The 20,661-nt window shown below is 46.3% G+C and overlaps 1 protein-coding gene across 3 annotated transcripts in view; it reads right to left on the bottom strand.

Annotated features, from left to right (window-relative positions):
- The window catches only part of PHACTR3 (phosphatase and actin regulator 3), a 238,390-nt gene that overhangs the window by 61,123 nt on the left and 156,606 nt on the right, over positions 1-20,661 (bottom strand). For all 3 annotated transcript variants that reach the window (XM_067708625.1, XM_067708624.1, XM_067708626.1), the window contains exons 5-7: positions 18,778-18,990; positions 16,079-16,253; positions 15,014-15,261 (exon numbers count right to left, since the gene is read on the bottom strand). In XM_067708625.1, coding sequence (XP_067564726.1) covers positions 15,014-15,261; positions 16,079-16,253; positions 18,778-18,990 — 636 coding nt within the window. The remainder of the gene's footprint in view (positions 1-15,013; positions 15,262-16,078; positions 16,254-18,777; positions 18,991-20,661) is intronic.

The following is a 20,661-nucleotide window of genomic DNA, read 5'->3' as shown; positions in this document are numbered from 1 at the left end:
ACAACAAGGACCTACAAGAACTAAAGATGAAACAAGCAATGATGCACAACACAATAAATGAAATTAAAAATACTCTAGATGGGATCAATAGCAGAATAACTGAGGCAGAGGAACAGATAAGTGACCTGGAAGATAAAATAGTGGAAATAACTACTGCAGAGCAGAATAAAGAAAAAAGAAGGAAAAGAACTGAGGACAGTCTCAGAGACCTCTGGGACAACGTTAAACGCACCAACATTCGAATTATAGGGGTTCCAGAAGAAGAGAAAAAAAGGGACTGAGAAAATATTTGAAGAGATTATAGTTGAAAACTTCCCTAATATGGGAAAGGAAATAGTTAATCAAGTCCAGGAAGCACAGAGAGTCCCATACAGGATAAATCCAAGGAGAAATACACCGACACATATTAATCAAACTGTCAAAAATTAAATACAAAGAAAACATATTAAAAGCAGCAAGGGAGGGTCTTCCCTGGTGGCGCAGTGGTTGAGAGTCCGCCTGCCTATGCAGGGGACACGGGTTCATGCCCCACTCCGGGAAGATCCCACATGCCGCGAAGCAGCTGGGCCCGTGAGCCATGGCCGCTGAGCCTGCGGGTCCGGAGCCTGTGCTCTGCAACAGAAGAGGCCACAACAGTGAGAGGCCCATGTATCAAAAAAAAAAAAAAAAAAAAAAAAGCAGCAAGGGAAAAACAACAAATAACACACAAGGGAATCCCCATAAGGTTAACAGCTGATCTCTCAGCAGAAACTCTGCAAGCCAGAAGGGAGTGGCAGGACATACTGAAAGTGATGAAGGAGAAAAACCTGCAACCAAGATTACTCTACCCAGCAAGGATCTCATTCAGATTTGAGGGAGAAATTAAAACCTTTACAGACAAGCAAAAGCTGAGAGAGTTCAGCACCACCAAACCAGCTCTACAACAAATGCTAAAGGCACGTCTCTAGGCAAGAAACACAAGAGAAGGAAAAGACCTACAATAACGAACCCAAAACAATTTAGAAAATGGGAATAGGAACATACATATCAATAATTACCTTAAATGTAAATGGACTAAATGCTCCCACCAAAAGACACAGATTGGCTGAATGGATACAAAAACAAGACCCATATATATGCTGTCTACAAGAGACCCACTTCAGACCTAGAGACACATACAGACTGAAAGTAAGGGGATGGAAAAAGATATTCCATGCAAATGGAAACCAAAAGAAAGCTGGAGTAGCAATTCTCAGACAAAATAGACTTTAAAATAAAGACTATTAGAAGAGACAAAGAAGGACACTACATAATGATCAAGCGATCGATCCAAGAAGAAGATATAACAATTGTAAATATTTATGCACCCAACATAGGAGCACCTCAATACATAAGGCAAATACTAACAGCCATAAAAGGGTAAATCGACACTAACACATTCATAGCAGGGGACTTCCAACACCCCACTTTCACCAATGGGCAGATCATCCAAAATGAAAATAAATAAGGAAACACAAGCTTTAAATGATACATTAAACAAGATGGACTTAATTGATATTTATAGGACACTCCATGCAAAAACAACAGAATAAACATTTTTCTCAAGTGCTCATGGAACATTCTCCAGGATAGATCATATCTTGGGTCACAAATCAAGCCTTGGTAAATTTAAGAAAATTGAAATTGCATCAAGTATCTTTTCCGACCACAACGCCATGAGACTAGATATCAATTACAGGAAAAGATCAGTAAAAAATACAAACACATGGAGGCTAAACAATACACTACTTAATAACGAAGTGATCACTGAAGAAATCAAAGAGGAAATAAAAAAAAACCTAGAAACAAATGACAATGGAAACACAATGACCCAAAACCTATGGGATGCAGCAAAAGCAGTTCTAAGAGGGAAGCTGATAGCAATACAAGCCCACCTTAAGAAACAGGAAACATCTCGAATAAACAACCTAACCTTGCACCTAAAGCAATTAGAGAAAGAAGAACAAAAAACCCCCAAAGTTAGCAGAAGGAAAGAAATCATAAAAATCAGATCAGAAATAAATGAAGGACACAATAGCAAAGATCAATAGAACTAAAAGCTGGTTCTTTGAGAAGATAAACAAAATTGATAAACCATTAGCCAGACTCATCAAGAGAAAAAGGAAGAAGACTCAAATCAATAGAATTAGAAATGAAAAAGGAGACGTAACAACTGACACTGCAGAAATACAAAAGATCATGAGAGATTACTACAAGCAACTCTATGCCAATAAAATGGACAACCTGGAAGAAATGGACAAATTCTTAGAAATGCACAACCTTCCAAGACTGAATCAGGAAGAAATAGAAAATATGAACAGACCAGTCACAAGCACTGAAATTGAAACTGTGATTAAAAATCTTCCAACAAACAAAAGCCCAGGACCAGATGGCTTCACAGGCGAATTCTATCAAACATTTAGAGAAGAGCTAACACCTATCCTTCTCAAACTCTTCCAAAATATAGCAGAGGGAGGAACGCTCGCAAACTCATTCCACGAGGCCACCATCACCTTGATACCAAAACCAGACAAGGATGTCACAAAGAAAGAAAACTACAGGCCAATATCAGTGATGAACATAGATGCAAAAATCCTCAACAAAATACTAGCAAACAGAATCCAACAGCACATTAAAAGGATCATACACCATGATCAAGTGGAGTTTATTCCAGGAATGCAAGGATTCTTCAATATATGCAAATCAATGTGATAAACCATATTAACAAATTGAAGGAGAAAAATCATATGATCATCTCAATAGATGCAGAGAAAGCTTTTGACAAAATTCAACACCCACTTATGATAAAAACCCTGCCGAAAGTAGGCATAGAGGGAACTTTCCTCAATATAATAAAGACCATGACAAACCCACAGCAATCATCGTCCTCAATGGTGAAAAGCTGAAAGCATTTCCACTAAGCTCAGGAACAAGACAAGGTTGCCCACTCTCACCACCTTATTCAATATAGTTTTGGAAATTTTAGCCACAGCAATCAGAGAAGAAAAGGAAATAAAAGGAATCCGAATCAGAAAAGAAGAAGTAAAGCTGTCACTGTTTGCAGATGACATGATACTATACATAGAGAATCCTAAAGATGCTACCAGAAAACTACTAGAGCTAATCAATGAATGTGGTAAAGTTGCAGGATACAAAATTAATGCACAGAAATCTCTGGCATTCCTACACACTAATGATGAAAAATCTGAAAGCGAAATCAAGAAAACACTCCGATTTACGACTGCAACAAAAAGAATAAAATATCTAGGAAGAAACCTACCTATGGAGACAAAACACCTGTATGCAGAAAATTATAAGACACTGATGAAAGAAATTAAAGATGATACAAATAGATGGAGAGATATACCATGTTCTTGGATTGGAAGAATCAACATTGTGAAAATGACTCTACTACCCAAAGCAATCTACAGATTCAATGCAATCCCTATCAAACTACCACTGGCATTTTTCACAGAACTAGAACAAAAAATTTCACAATTTGTATGGAAACACGAAAGACCCCGAATAGCCAAAGCAATCTTGAGAACGAAAAACAGAGCTGGAGGAATCAGGCTCCCTGACTTCATACTATACTACAAAGCTACAGTAATCAAGACAGTATGGTACTGGCACAAAAACAGAAAGATAGATCAAGGAACAGGATAGAAAGCCCAGAGATAAACCCACGCACATATGGTCGGTCACCTTATCTTTGATAAAGGAGGCAGGAATGTACAGTGGAGAAAGGACAGCCTCTTCAATAAGCGGTGCTGGGAAAACTGGACAGGTACATGTAAAAGTATGAGATTAGATCACTCCCTAACACCATACACAAAACTAAGCTCAAAATGGATTAAAGACCTAAATGTAAGGCCAGAAACTATCAAATTCTTAGAGGAAAACATAGGCAGGACACTCTATGACATAAATCACAGCAAGATCCTTTTTGACCCACCTCCTAGAGAAATGGAAATAAAAACAAAAATAAACAAATGGGACCTAATGAAACTTCAAAGCTTTTGCACAACAAAGGAAACCATAAACAAGACCAAAAGACAACCCTCAGAATGGGAGAAAATATTTGCAAATGAAGCAACTGACAAAGGATTAATCTCCAAAATTTACAAGCAGCTCATGCAGCTCAATAACAAAAACACAAAGAACCCAATCCGAAAATGGGCAGAAGACCTAAATAGACATTTCTCCAAAGAAGATATACAGACTGCCAACAAACACATGAAAGAATGCTCAACATCATTAATCATTAGAGAAATGCAAATCAAAACTACAATGAGATATCATCTCACACCAGTCAGAATGGCCATCATCAACAAATCTAGAAACAATAAATGCTGGAGAGGGTGTGGAGAAAAGGGAACACTCCTGCACTGCTGGTGGGAATGTGAATTGGTTCAGCCACTATGGAGAACAGTATGGAGGTTCCTTAAAAAACTACAAATAGAACTACCATATGACCCAGCGATCCCACTATTGGGCATATACCCTGAGAAAACCATAATTCAAAAAGAGTCATGTACCAAAATGTTCATTGCAGCTCTATTTACAATAGCCCGGAGATGGAAACAACCTAAGTGCCCATCATCGGATGAATGGATAAAGAAGATGTGGCACATATATACAATGGAACATTACTCAGCCATAAAAAGAAACGAAATTGAGCTATTTGTGATGAGGTGGGTAGATCTAGTGTCTGTCATACAGAGTGAAGTGAGTCAGAAAGAGAAAGACAAATACCGTATGCTAACACATATATATGGAATTTAAGAAAAAAAATGTCATGAAGAACCTAGGGTTAAGACAGGAATAAAGACACAGACCTACTGGAGAACGGGCTTGAGGATATGGGGAGGGGGAAGGGTGACAAAGCGAGAGAGAGGCATGGACATATATACACTAACAAACGTAAGGTAGATAGCTAGTGGGAAGCAGCCACATAGCACAGGGATATCAGCTCGGTGCTTTGTGACCGCCTGGAGGGGTGGGATAGGGAGGGTGGGAGGGAGGGAGATGCAAGAGGGAAGAGATATGGGAACATATGTATATGTATAACTGATTCACTTTGTTATAAAGCAGAAACTAACACACCATTGTAAAGGAATTATACCCCAATAAAGATGTTTAAGAAAAAAAAGAGAGAAAATAGCTGTACTCCCAACCAACTGGGAAACCTAGAAGAAATGAAAAAATTCTTAGAATCATACAAATTTCCAAGACTGAATCATGAAGAAATAGAAAATCTGAAAGGACTGATCACTAGTAAGAAGACTGAAAGAGTCATAAAAAAAACTTCTCCAGAAACAAACGTCCAGGGCCGACAGCTTCACAGGTGAATCTTGCCAAACATTCAAGGATTTAATATCTATCCTTCTCAAACTCACCCAAAAAGTTGAAGAAAATGGAACACTTCCTAACTCATTTTAAGAGGCCAGCATCTTCCTGATACCAAAACCAGACAAACACAACACAAAAAAAGAAAATTACAGGCCAATATTTCTGATGAACATAAACACAAAAATCCTCAACAAAATATTAGGAAACTGAACACATGTGCTACCTTAAGAGGATCATACACCATGATCAAGTGGGGCTTACTCTAGGGATGCAAGGATGGCTCAACATCCACAAATCAATCAATATGATACACCACACTAACAAAATGAAGGATAAAAATCATATGATCATCTCAGTAGATGCAGAAAAAGCATACGACAAGATTCAACAGCCATTTATGAGAAAAACTCTCAATAAAATGGGTATATGAGGAATGTGCCTCAACCTAATAAAGGCCTCATTTGACAAACCAACCCACAGCTGACATTATACACAATAGTGGAAAACTGAAAGTTATCCCTCTAAGATCAGGAAGAAGACAAGGGTGCCCACTCTCACCATTCTTGTTCAATGCAGCATTGAAAGTCCTAGCTAAAGAAATTAGGCAAGAGAAAGAAATGAAAGACATCCAAACGGGAAAGGAAGAAGTAAAATTGTCACTGTCTGTAGACAAGGTAATTTTTATGTATAGAAAATCCCAAAGACTCCACCGAAAAGCTACTCAAGATAATGATTACAATAAAGTTGCAGGGTACAAAAACAATATATGAAAATCCACTGCATTCCTATAAACTAACAATAAGCTAGCATAAAGTAAAATTAACAATTCTATTTACAATTGGTACCAAAAAAGAAGTAATTTTAATCAAGAAGGTGAAAGACTCATACACTGAAAAATGTAAGATATTGCTGAAATAAATTGAAGAAGATACAAAGAAACAGAAAGATACTCTGGGTCCTCATTGGATTAAAAGAATTAACATTTTTCAAAAGTTCACATTACCTAAAGCAATCTACAGAGTCAATGCAATCCCTATCAAAATCCCAATGACATTTTTCACAGAAATAGAACAAAAAATTCTAAAATTTATATGGAAGCACAAAAGACCACAAATACCCAAGCAATCCTGAGAGAAAACAACAAATCTTGAGGTATCACACACCCTGATTTCAAACTATATTACAAAAGCCGTAATCAAAACAGCATGGAATTGGCAGAAAAACAGATACATAGATCAAAAACAGAACATTATTGAGATCTTAGAAATAAACCTGCATATATATAGACAAATAATTTACAACAAAAGAGCTAAGAACATACTACAGAGAAAGGACAGTATCTTCAATAAATGGTGCTGAGAAAACTAGATAGATAAGAAACTAGACCACTGTCTCACACCATACACAAAAATTAACTCAAAATGGATTAAAGACTTGAATATAAGACCTGAAACCATAAAACTCCTAGAAGAAAACATAGGCAGGATGCTCTTTTTACATCAGTCTTAGCAATACCTTTCCATGTAATGTCTCCTCAAGCAAAGGAAACAAAAGCAAAAATAAACAAATAGGATTGCCTCAAACTAAAAAAGCTTCTGCACAGCAAAGGAAGCCGTCAACAAAACTAAAAGACAACCTACCTGATGGGAAGAAGGTATTTGCAAATCATATATGCAATAAGGGTTAATATCCAAAATATATGAAGAACTCATACAACTCAACAACTCCAAAACACAAAATCTGATTGAATAGTGGGCAGATCTGAACAGACATTTTTCAAAAAAAGACATACAGATGGCCAACAGGCATGTGAAAAGATGTTCAACATCACTAATTATTAGGGGAATTCAAATCAGAACTACAGTGAGTATCACTTCATGCCTGTTAGAATGACTATTATCAGAAAAGCAAGAAATAACAAGGGTTGGAGAGGATGTGGAGAAAAGGGAACCCTTATACTCAGTTGCTGAGAACGTAAGTTGGTGCAGCCACTATGGAAAACAATATAGAGATTCCTCCAAAAAATAAGAATAGAATTACCATACAATCCAGCTATTCCACATCTGGTTATTTATCTGAAGAATACAAAAACACTAATTCAAAAGGATATATGCACTCCTATGTTCATCACAGTATGATTTACAATAGCCAAGAGATATGGAAACAACCTAACTGCCCATCAAGAGATGAAGGGATAAAGAAGTTGTGTACATACATACATACACACACACGGACACACACATAGCAGAATACTACTCAGTCATAAAAAAGATAAAATCCTGCCATTCGCAACAGCATGAATGGACCTGTAGGAGATTATGCTAAGGGAGACAAGTCTCACAGAGAAAGACAAACACCAAATGAAATCACTCATGTGTGCAACATAAAAAACAAATAAATAAACCAAACCAAAATGTAGATACAGAGAACAGAGTAGCGGTTACCAGAGGGAAACAAGGGGGAAGGCAAAATGGACAAAGGGGGTCGATTGCATGATAATGGATAGAAACTCAATTTGGGGTGGTGAGCACACTGTAGTGTATGCAGAAGTAAAAATATAGTGCTGTACACATGAAACTCATAATGTTATAAACCAACGTTACCTCAATTAAAAAAACCACAGCAGTAAACTTAGCAAAGAGGAACTTCTTCAACTTGATAATATCTACAAAAACCGAGCGCTAACAACATCCTTCATGGTGAGAAACTCCAAGCTTTCCCACGAAGATCAGGAACAAAGCAAGATGTCTTTTCCATCATTCCTTTTCAGTATCATACTGGAATAGGAGGTAATGCAAAAAGAGAAGAAAAGGAAATAAAAGGTACACAGAGTGAGAAGACATAAAACTGTCTTTGTTTTCTGATGACACAATATCTATGTAGAAAATCCAAAAGAATCAATGAAAAACTCCTGGAACTAATCAGTGATCGTAGCAAGGTTGCAGGATACAAGGTTAATATACAAGAGTCAACTGCTTTCCATTATACCAACAATGAACAACTGGAATTTGAAATTAAAAACATAATGCCTTTATATTAACAGCCCCCAAAATGAAACAGTTATATATAAATCCAACAACATATACACAAGATCTATACGAGGAAAACTACAAAACTCTAATGAACAAAATCAAAGAAGAACCAAATAAATGGAGAGATATTCCATGTTCGTGGACAGTAAGGCTGAATACTGTCAAGACATCGGTTTTTCCTAATGTGATCTATAGGTTCAATGCAATCCCAATCCAAATCCCAACAAGCTATTTTGTGGATACTGGCAGACATTCTAAAGTTTATATGGACAGGCAAAAGACTAAGAATAGCCAACACAATACTGGAGAACAAAGTTGGAAGACTGACACTACTCGACTTAGTTTATAGTGTGGTATTGGTGAAAGAATAGACAAATACATCAATAGAACAAAACAGTGAGTTCAGAAATAGACCCACATAAATACAGTTAACTGATCTTTGACGAAGGAGCAAAAGCAATACAATAAAGCAATGATAATCTTTGCACAAATGGTGCTGGAACAATTGGACATCAACATGCAAAAGAATAAAAATAAAAAATGAATCTAGACACAGAACTTTCACCTTTCACAAAAATTAAGTCAAAATGGACCACAGACTGAAATGCAAAACACAGCACTATAAAAGTTCTAGATCACCTAGGAGGAAACCTAAGTGACCTTATGTATGGTAATCACTTTTAGATACAAGACCAAAGGCACACTCCAAGGAAGAAAAAATTGATAAGCTGGAGTTTACTAAGTTAAAACTTCTGTTCTGTTAAAGACAATATTGAGAGTATAAGAAGAAGAGTCATGGACTGGGAATAAATATTTGCAAAAGACACATCTGATAAAGGGATGTCATCCAAAATATATTAAAAAAAAACTCTTAAAACTCAACAATAAAAAAACAAATCACCCAATTAAAAAACGGGCCAAAAATCTTAACGGACACCTCACCAAAGCAGATATACAGATGTTAAATCAACACATGAAAAGATGCACCATATCATGCGTCATTAGGAAAATGCAAGTTAAAACAATAATGAGGTACCACTACAAACCTATAAGAGTGGCCAAAGTCCAGAACACTGACAAACACCAAATGCTGGCGAAGATGTGGGGGAACAGGAACTTTCATCCGTTGCTGGTGGAATGCAAAATGGAGCAGTCACCTTGGAAGGCTGTTCGGTGGTTTCTTAGGACACTCAACATCCTCTTAACCTATGATCCAACCGCTTCACTCTTTGGTATTTACCCAAAGGAGCTGAAAACTTATACCCACACAAAAACCTGCACATGGATGTTTATAACAGCTTTAGTCATAGTTGCCAAAACTTAGAAACAACCAAGACCTCCTTCAGTAGATGAAGGGATAAATAAACTGGGATACAGCCAGACAGTGGAATATTATTCTGCATTAAAAAGAAACGAGGGGGTGGGGGAGGAGAGACACAGGTGAGGGAGATTAAAAGGTACAAACTCCCAGTTACAAAATAAATGAGCCACTGGTATGAAATGCACAGTGTGGGGAATACAGCCGATAATTACGTGATATCTTCGTATGGTGACAGACGGTAACTAGATCCGTCATGGAGATCATTTTGAAATGTATAGAAATACTGAATCGCTATGGTGTATACCAGGAACTAATGCAGCGTTGTAGGTCAACTGTACTTCAAAAACAAACTCGTAGAAAAAAGAGATCTGATCTGTGGTTGCCAGAGGTGGGAGATGGAAGCAGGGGGAATTGGATGAAGGTGGTCCAAAGGTATAAACTGCCAGGTATAAGATAAGTAAGTACTAGGGATGTAACGTACAAGACGAGAAATACGATAAATGTAATTAACACTGATGTGTGTTACATATGAAAGTTTCAAAAGAGTAAATCCTAAGAGTTCTCGTCACAAGGAAAAAATATTTTTTCTATTTCTTTAAATTTGTATCTATATGAGATGATGGATGTTTATTAAACATATTGTGGTACTTCAGGATGTATGTAAGTGAAAAACATTATGCTGTATACACCTTAAATTTACACAGCGTTACGCGTCATTTATATCTCAACAAAACTGGAAGAAAAAATAAAAATAAGAAAAAAAATTAAATATCATCTAGCCATGAAATGGCAAGGCAGAAACATAAATGTATATTATTAAGTGAAAGAAGCCAATCTGAAAAGACTACCTACTATATTATTCCAAATACGACCTTCTGGAAAAGACAAAACTATGGAGACAGTAAAAAGATCAGTGGTTGCCAGGGGTTGGGGGGAGGGAGGGATGAACAGGCAGAGCCCAGAGGATTTTCAGGGCAGTGGAACTTCTCCATATGATACTGTAAGGACGGACACGTCATTATACATTTGTCCAAACCCATAGAACGTACAACACCAAGAATAAACTCTAACAAATTATGGACTTTAGGTGACCGTGTGCCAGTGCAGGTTCATCAGTTGTAACAACTGGAGGGGATGCTGCTAATGGAGGGCGCTGTGCAGGTATGGGGCAGGGGAACAAGGAAAAGTCTATATTTCTTCTTAATTTGCTGTGAACCTAAAATTGCTCTAAAAAACAAAATCTTTTAAAAAATCACCTTTGATGGACTTGAGAATGTCCCCAATTACCTGGCACTGACTGCACACGCCCACAAAGCTACCGTGTGGACACACACGCATGCAAGCCTATGTGGGAGCATAAACACAGCACACGAGGCACAAACACAACAGCCTGTAACGCATCTTTGTGTTGATCGAGACATCGTACGTGCCCTGCATGGAAATCCAACGGCCAGACCCAGACTAAAGCAAATACATTTTTCACTCCAACCGGATCCAGCAGGACAGTGTTGGAGCTGATTCAGGAGCAGGGCTGCCTCGGATGGGGTCTCCACCACCCCCAGAAATTAAACCCTGATGTAGCTACTACTAGAGAATTCAGGCTGGCGAGATGTTCGATAACAAGCACGTCCTGGGGTGTTCACGCTGGATGAGACGCCACCTGCAAAGGCTCCATCGACAGTGAGTTATGAGGATAAATAAATAAATACCAGTGCAGTTTCTATGGTTGATAATGGATGAAGCCGCTGCCTCTGCACCACAGAGATCTACAAAGAACACACCAGCGTGATGCTGGGAGCGGGGTTTGAACTCGAGCAAAGGAAATAAAAGCTGATATTTGCCACCGTGCTACCAGGCCAAGCAGAATACGTTTATGAGCCTTTCCCACTAGGAACCACTTTGCCCCAAAAGTAAGATTTATAGACTTTTCCCAGAACCGATATTGAATTTTTTTTCCTCCAAGCATAGTGTCCCAGAGATTCGTAACTTTGAGGGAGTTGCAAACACACGTGAGAATATGATAAAGGCAAAGAATCCACTTTCTGCCCTGGATCTCAGGGGTTCAGGGACCCCGGACTGTGTACCGTGGCCTCAACTACAGATGTCAGGGGTCAGTGTGTGGGCGTCGGGAATCCCCAGATCTGCCTCACTGCGTGCAATGCGCCCAGCCCTCCACAGGATGCTCTTAGGGTTGGATGTGAGCCCTTGACCTTGAGCCCCAGACAACGATGCCCACAAGAGGGGTGGCTTTACCTGGGTTTGCAAACACAGTCAGTGCACTCCTTCCTGAGCACAGCCTGGTGGGATCCTGGGCATGTTAACAACAGCAGAGTTTCTAGAATGAGTTCCACCCTCCCTCTTCCTGTCACCACAGTCAAACGCCAAGTTCAATTAAGGACGCCGGTTTGAGAAGACAAACAACAAGAGACTCAGGTTTGCCCCACGTCCTGCGAGAACCCTCGGAGGTGGCGAAATGGCTGATCTGCCACGTGAGGCTACAGACACCATCTCCTTTCATCCCGACACCCCATCATTCACTGACATTTATTGTGTGCGTAGGGACTGGCAGAGGAGTCGCTTGTTATGCCTGCCGGCTTCCTGGAGGAAGCGGTGTTTTAAACCCCGTGGAGCCGCACACACCTCCTGCGTGGTGAGCATGGGAGCCCTGTGGTCAGGGCGTGTAAGAAGCAGGGAGGGTGTGTGGCTGGGTCCCAGGGGGCATGGAGAGGAGACAGCCCGGGGGACAGGGACAGGCCATGCAGATCCTGGTGAGGTCAGGGCGTTCAACCCCTCGGAAGCCACTGGAGGAATGTGAGCAAGGGGTGATGTTCCCTGACGTCTGTCTGTGTGGAGAGGCTAGAACAGAGGTGATGGCGCAGGCAGGGAGCCTCGGGGGAGGCTGAGCGCAGCAGAGGGGGACTGGCCCGACGTCTCCAAGGAGGAGTCATTTGCGTGTCAGGTGCAAAGTCCAGAGAGCGGCACGGTGGCCCCAGGCCACAGAAGGTCAGAGGCCCTGCTCACAAGGACAGGGAACGGTCTGGGTTTGAAGGCAAAGATCAAGAGCTCCGATCCAAAGATGTCGGGTCAGCCGCACCTCCAAGACCCCAGGGGGACGTGCTGAGTTAACAGGACAACCCCTTGGAGCTCGGGCCACGTGGGCTGGAGGACCTGTCGGATTGGCAGGTGGTATTTAAAGCCACTCATCCAGCAGCTGCTCACTGACTCCTGCTTAGAACCAGGCACATGGGGACGAGGGGGCACAGTAGTCAAACACATACATTAGGTCATCAGTAACAATTGAATAATGATAGACTCGTGGGGAGACAGACAACAGTCAGACAAGGACAGAAGTCAGGGTAAAACGGCAACTGTGTCAAAGCCCTGAAGGGAGGTTCACAGCGCCGTCATCAGAACAGGGAGGAGAAGGTCGGAGCTGATCAGTGAGGGGTCGGGGGCGAGGCAGGCGGGGACCCGCTCCTTCCCACAGCAGGTCTCGTCTGAGGCGCGTGGACTGGTCACACTGCTGAGGACCCGGGCGTGGGGTTGGGGGTAAAAGGTCCCAGGGGCGACCTTGGCTCAATAAGAAAAGGAACATGCTACACCATCGGGGTGACAGTGTTGGGTAGAACAGTGACCCCCAAAGATTGGTGCACCTGGAACCTGGGAATGTGACCTTATTTGGAAAAAAAAAAAAAAGATGTAATTTGCTTTTGCAGATGTAATTAAGGTAAGGATCTCAAAATGAGGAGATCATCCCAGATTATCCAGCTGGGCCCTAAAACCAATGATGAGTGTCCTTAGAAGAAAAGGAGAGGACACGAAGAGCTGATGTGAAGATGGAGGCAGAGATCAGAGCGCTGTGGCCACAAGGCAAGGACCACTGGAGCCCCCGGCAGCTGAAAGAGGCAGGAAGAACCCTCGCCTAGAGCCAGAGGGAGTGCAGTCCAGCGAGCAGAAGCCAGGGACGCTCCAGACGCCCTACAAGGCCCAGGGCAGCACCACCACAGAGAACTGTCCAGCCCCCAATGTCACTGGTGCCGAGGTTGAGGGACCTGCTCCAGCCCGTGAGCCCTGTCTACGCCAGCCGTTCTCAGATGTGTCCCACGTCACCCCATCCGGCAGGATGCTGACGGGTGTTTAAGGGAAAGGGTCCCAGGGCCAGAGAAGTTTGGGAAACATCACAAGCTTCATCCTCTTCTTAGACGTCCAGGGCCCTATGGCTGTGAGTTTCTGCCACGAAGACCTCAGTTCGACTATCTATCAGCCTCTTCCAACCTCGTGGGTGCTGTGTCACCCCACATGTACCGCAGCACATGCTCCCGAAAGTGCTTCTCTAGACCAGCGTGGAGAAGGCCCAGAGGTACGCGAGGTCACAGGAGGGGATGACAGTCAAGGCCAGTGTCTAGCCCTGGGCTCCTGGTCTGTCCACCTGGTCACGATTCGCCCTGCCTGTACCCGCTTAATACCAGCCAGCTCAGTTTCAATGCCAGCCCCTTCCCGACTCTCCACCAACACCAGACCAGGTCCCCAGTGGCTCCACCCAGAGCTCTGCCTGTGGCAGTGATGGTCACCATGAGATGCTTTCAGGAAGAACAATAACCCCTCACTTAGGAACAAGAATCCTCCCCCAAAGGCCTTAGAGGCACGTCCACCCTTGACCCTCCTACAAGAGACGAAGCCTGCACAGCCTGCACCAGGACTCAGCACCTTTTTACCTGCATCACGAGGGGTCTACGATGCTCTGTCTCTCTGAGTCACCAGATCTTCAAGGGTAAGACAGACCAAATACCCTGATCTTTAGAACATGTTGTGAGGACAGACAGAGACCTCCTAGGGCCTCGTGAACACGTGGTCCTGAACTAACAGATGCTGCCGGGCTTATAGTATTTCCGAGACGACTGCTGGCATCAGCCCCTCTCTCCTTCCCTCCCTCCCACTTCCATCTCATCTCGTTTTCCTATTAACATTTTCTGCTACATTTTCCAAACGCTGGCCATCCGAGTGCCACCGACACCACCTCCTGCCGTGTCATCCCAAACAGTGATGCTCTGTCACTTACTGAGCCACTTCTGTTTTTCCAACACACGTGAAAATGAATATGCAATGGGCAGAATAAAGCAAACTCACTCAGGTCCATCCTAACTGTGCCCTGAGCCTGCCCGCAGGCAGCCTGCTCATGAAACAAGGAGGGGGGGGTATCTCTCTCCATCACTCCCCCGCCCCCTCTGTGCTGGCGGATGCGCACCTCTGGTGGGAGGTTCCCACCCCGCGGGATCCACCCTCCGCTCACCAGAGATGATGGAGTCATTCAGGGCCTCTTCGTCTTGATACAAAAGCAGGTCATCCTTGAGTTCGGAATTCATGATCAGGTTCTCCTTATTCTCCTCGGACTCCTGAGCCACGGTCCACTTGCCGTCCGAGACTCCATCAAAGCTCCAAGCCTCGCCCCGCTCCTTGCCCCGCTCCACGCTGCACGTCCTCGACAGCCGGACGTCCACGCGTTTCTTCGGGGACCCCTTACTGTCCCTGCCTTGGAAACTGAACCAGAAAGGCAGTTCGTGTTATATGTTGTCCAGCTTCACCTGCAAACCCTGCAAAGTCGACTTGAAGACTTATAACGGGCGTTGCAAAGACGACCCCCCAAGTATGTGCAGCCGATACACAGGACAAGACGCGCCGGAGGCACACGCGGCTCCGAGTCCAAGGCAAACGGCTGCTTAGGACGTGCTGACCCGAATGTCACAGACATGCACGTAATAAACCCCGCCAAGGCTGAGAGCAGCAAACACTCAGATCAAGGATTTCCTCAGAACTGAGCAGGGCATTTTATTTGTCCAATATTTCTGCCAAGCCACACGTGTATCCCATTGTCTGTTTTGCCCTTCGATGACTCACTTATCCTCAGTCTATGAGGCATATGAGACCAAGAATAAGAGTCAGCTTCCGAGCAGGCTTACTTGTGCTCTTGCCTGATGAAAACGGGAAGCCGTCAGAGTCCCGAGACAACGTAACAGCTACTTCTCCCTCTCAATTCTCCCCCGGGATGCTCCCACCCAACCCTGGATCCCTGGATCCTCCGGGGGAAATGCAGGGACTTTGTGGCTGGTCCCCACGGTGCACGTCACCCACTTGACCCCGCCCGGAAAGTGGCAACTGAGACCAGCTACAGACCAGCTGCACAGCCCAGTGCAAAATGAAAACACGAGCTCCTTGCTCAGAAGCTAGGAATTCCAAGCCGGGGACAGCAGAGCATTGAGTTCAACCCGGAGCCCGCCCCCCATAACTGCCACCCATAAGGCTGGCCACAGATGGGGATGTGGGCACACAGGTCCCGCTGCCAGGGGAGGGGCCTCACCTGTCCTGGCGGTGCTTGGTGGCCAGCGCCCTGTGCAGCTCCTCGATGACTCGGCTGGGGGGCAGCGGCCGGTGGACAGCGGTGAGATGTGGGGACCCCGTGGGCGTGGAAAGCTGGCCTCGGACAGGAGGGTCAGTACTCTTCCCGCCAGAGCCTTGGAAGAGTGTGGCCTGGCCTGGGGCGTAAGAAGAACCAACAAGAAGATAAGTCTTTGGGGGCGGGGAAGTGGGGCTTTGCAGAAACACAGGAGCCTGTGAGCAGAGGGGACACAGGGCTCCCGGCCAGGGGAACCCACTAGTACCAGATGCTACACCATGTCCCTTCGCCCCCAAAGCCGGAGACGAGGTTTGTCCCTGACCGGTTCCAGTCCATCCTCCATCCCTGAGCTGAGCCCATGGCAGTGCCCACAGGCCCCCTGCAAGGTCTCAGGCACCGAAAGCCTCCTTCCCATGTCTCTCCTACAAACTCCTGAAGCCATACTTCCTTTTGCGGAACGTGGAAGAACTCCCCAAGCTCTACAGCCGTCGCTCATCCTGGACCACTCCCACGGCCCCCTCTGCTTCCCCACGCCATCCGTTCACGTCCGCCGCCAACCCTGCACCTCACCAGAAGGGGCCTTCTGATCACGGCTCTCCCATTCTCCTTGGGACGAGATGTGGCCTGATGACGGCAAGTCCCAGGGCCCCAAAGGCTGCCCGTTAAACATATTTGATATTTTTTTCCTTTTTTTCTTTTTTGGAATTGAAGTATAGTTGGTTTACAATGTTGTGTTAGTCTCAGCTGTGCAGCAAGGTGATTCAGATAAATATAGATATATAATGTGTTTAATACTTAAACATAGTTTGATATGTTTGAAATGTTGGCAACACAGTTTTAAAATATTAGACACCACGCAGACACAGCACAGCAAGTCTGTGTGTGGGATCTGGGTGCAGGTGGCTCCCTGACACCTGGGGGAGGGTGGGCTGAGGAAGCGCGTGGGCTGGGGGCCGCTGTGGCTATCTCAGCCGAGCGAGCACCGGGGTGGGTGGGGAGCACGGAGTGTGTAGCGTCCGTCCCCTTGTGCCCCAGTTAAGCCCAGGTGAAGGGCCTTTCTCTTCCTCTGCTGCCACCTAGTGGCCACGTGCTGAAGCAACTATTTCCCCCTAAAGGAAATGAAGACCAAGTTGCCAAAATGCAGTCTCAGCTGTAAGAGATCCAGGCCAAAGCTTGTAACCCTCCCCCCCCCCTCCCGCCCTAATCCAGTCCCGACTCCTCCTCGGTGACTTGTCAGAAAAGGTCTCCGAGGTTCAGGAGCTCCTCGCCCCTGAGGGGCTGGGGGGAGTCAGAGAAGCTGACCCAGGACTTAGGACACGGGGAGAGAGGACTCACGGGACATGAAACAGGCTGATGTCTGATCCTAAGCACAACGGGGACAGAGGGTCCCTGAACTAATTATACAGGAGCCCGAAGGAAGTGGGGCGGATGGTGCCTTATCCAGTGGATTTCCAACTGTCTCACGTTTCAATGGATAGAAGGGGGATTCGCACACAGACCGTAACAAGATGCAGACTATTTGCCTCAAAACTTTAGTCTGTGTGGCCATGTCACTCTGGGAGTGACTGACTCCCAGAGATGGAGAAGGAGGCAGAAAGCAGACAGAGGGGTCAGATCACCTGACTGCTCCTTCGATCACAGTTACCCACACTCGCTGAGCACCTGCTATACGCAGGCGCTGGGACTAGGGGTGATGGCAGAGTTCCCTCAACCGTCAAGTGGGGACACGTTCCCTCCCCAGAGGGGCTGGCCTCCTTGCGGTGCCTGGGGGTGGGCAGATCCTGACAAGCTGTGAGTAGTCGTATTACAGGTGGTGGCCAAGGATTAGAGCAAAGCTGAACCCTGCTATCCACTCTCACCCTCCTGGCCCCGCCCTCAGAGGCGGCACGCAAGGCTTTACTCTTAAACAATCGCCTCTTTGTGAAAGGCCTCCTTTCCCCCTGAGACCTGCAGTGTGTGTCTCCTGTTTCCAGCAGGGACGGGACAAGAAATACCCAAACTTGAAAAGACAACGCCCCTACTTCCTGGGACCCTTCAGCCAGTGTGGCCAAAGCTACAGGAGGCGATGCCTTCGCGGGCCTCTGCTCAGCCGTGCTCCCCTCTCTGACCACCACCCTACAGTCCAGGGTGGATTCCTGGCTCCGCCTTGCTGGACGGAGCTCTCACAGAGATGAGCAGAGATCATGAGATGGACAGAGAGACAGAGGAAGGGGAGATGGGGAGTGGCAGGGAGGGAGAGAAAAGAGGGGATGAGAGGGAGGGAGGGGGGGAGGTAAGGAGACAGACAGACAGACACTGACTCAGAAGCAGAAAGAGAAGGACAGGCAGACACCTGAATGTCCAGAAAGATAAAGCCCCCATCCTGGGGGCTGTGGCTGCGCCTCCTGCATCCCTTCCGGAAGAAACCTTTGAGCGCTGCCCCACATGTGTCTGAGGGAGCCCGGGCTGTCTGCCTCTGACAACCAGGGCTCCTCCTGGCTAAGGACCGCCCTCCCCTCTCCAGCTCTGCTCCCCTGGACCCGCCCAGAGCCCCAGAGCATCGCAGAAGCCAAGGGTGAGAACCGGCCCGCAGCGGGAGCCCAGTCAGGATGGGTCGGAGGCATGGATGGATGAACGGAAGGAAAAAGGCAGCAAGGTGGATGGGTGGATGCACGCAGGCCCACCTGTGACGCTCCTCGTGGTCCTGGAGCCTGCCTTGGGCGGCGGGGTGGGCAGCAGCGGGGGGCTGGGGAGCTGGCCCACGGATCTCTCCAGGGGTCTGGGAGGACTGTCCAGGGGGTCGGACCCAGCTAAGGCTTGAGAGAGCTCGTCCGTGGAGGGTGGGAGGCTGCCAGCAGCACCTGCTTCTTCATCTCTGGATGCGGACGACATCTTGGCTGGTTCAAAAGCAAAACAGAGAGTTCACACACCACAGCTCCTCTGGCTGGGGTGGGTGTGAAGACAGCAAGGGAGCTTGGCTGGGTGGGCTCGATATCACGGAGCACGGTACAGAGGGGTCACCTCTCGCACACATGTCACTCCCCGTGAGTTCTACTATCAACAGAAACATCAGAAGCAGAGAGGAGGGAGCGGGGAGAGAGGGAAATAACTTCAAGGGCGTGGGCGATGCTGTCCCTTTTCCACTCAGTAGGTAGTACTGAAGCTCCCACCTCACCTGCGGCTGCTGGTCACAAACACAGGCTTTGGAATCAGATGTCAGTTGGCCCCTGCACTTACTCTGCGACCTCGGACGAGTTCCTAATCTCCTGTGTCTCCATTTACCCGTGGACGACATCGGACTAACAGCAAGAGTCCCTCACAGGATTGTGAGATTTAATCAAGAAGCGACAATGAGATGTGCGGCTGGCGCGCCGCAGACCCTCAGATCCCGCAGTGATTGATTTTACGTGCCCGGGTAACGACAGTCCTGCCCGAGTGAGGGCTGTGAGCTGAGTGGCAGGGGAACAGCAGGGAGCTTCAGCTCTGAGGAAGGGTCAGCCCGTCCACAGCCCCCATCCCCTCTCCTCCCAGCTGCTGGCTCAGGCTTCTCCCCCTCCCGAAGCACTGCTCCCCCCTCCCCTGGCCTGTCCACCCCTGGGCTTTCTCCCAACCCATCAACTTCCCCTTCTCTCTTTCTCCAGCTCGAGTTCCACCATCCATCACTCAAGAGCCGTCTCACCAATACCCCCAAGCCCTCTGCCGCCCTTCCTTTAGCGTTTAGCTACCTGGGAACACCCCATCTCTGGATGAAGCCTTCATCTGCCAGCTCCTGTCCCTGGGGAGTGCTGTGGGAGACAGACGGCGACACAGAAGCCCCAGTCCTGGCCATCTCAGGACCACCACCCTCAGGGCCCTTGGTTCTGCCCCAGCAGGTGGTCACTCTGCTTCAGACCTTCTCTCTCTCCTACCTGCAGCTTCTCACGCCCTCCTCCTGTGCGGCCTCACCTCCAGCTTTACAGGGGAAAATGAGCCCATCAGACCAGGGGCTGGGGGGAGCGGGGGGAGCTCAAACCCAAACCTACCATCCCCGACACAAGAAGAGAGGCGGCCTCCCATCCCCACCTCGGGACCCCAGCCCCCCTGCCCGCTCAGAGCACACACCCCGGGTGCCCCACCCCACAACGTCTAATTTCATCTTTGCAACCACCTAAGGGGGAAGATCCTAACATCCTCTGGGAACAGCCTGACAGAGCTGGCCCCAAAGTCACCGTGCGGGATGAGAACGCTTCTGTGGGGGGGGGGGGGGGGGGGGGGGGGGCACTGTCCGTGGTGCTGACCGAGGCTGGCTTGATCACGGCCCTCACAAAGCTTCAGTGAACCTCTAGAAAGGACCACTGCAGGCCCAGGCATCCCATTGCTTATCACCATTTCTGTCCTTTTGGCGTCCCTGTTGGCAGCTGAATACCTCTCGGGCCAGGCCTTTTCCCTGGGAAGCTCACAGAAATGCAGTCTTTGCCTCAGAAGGGCTGTGGCCCTCCCAAATCCTGATAAGCAAGATCTGGGAAGAGAAACGTCCCCTTCCCACCCGCTGCAGAGACAGAGTCAGGTTTGTATCATGAGGTTAGTCT

Source organism: Pseudorca crassidens, chromosome 15, assembly GCF_039906515.1.
Source record: "Pseudorca crassidens isolate mPseCra1 chromosome 15, mPseCra1.hap1, whole genome shotgun sequence".
Taxonomy (NCBI): domain Eukaryota; kingdom Metazoa; phylum Chordata; class Mammalia; order Artiodactyla; family Delphinidae; genus Pseudorca; species Pseudorca crassidens.
This window is presented reverse-complemented; position numbering and strand designations above follow the sequence as displayed.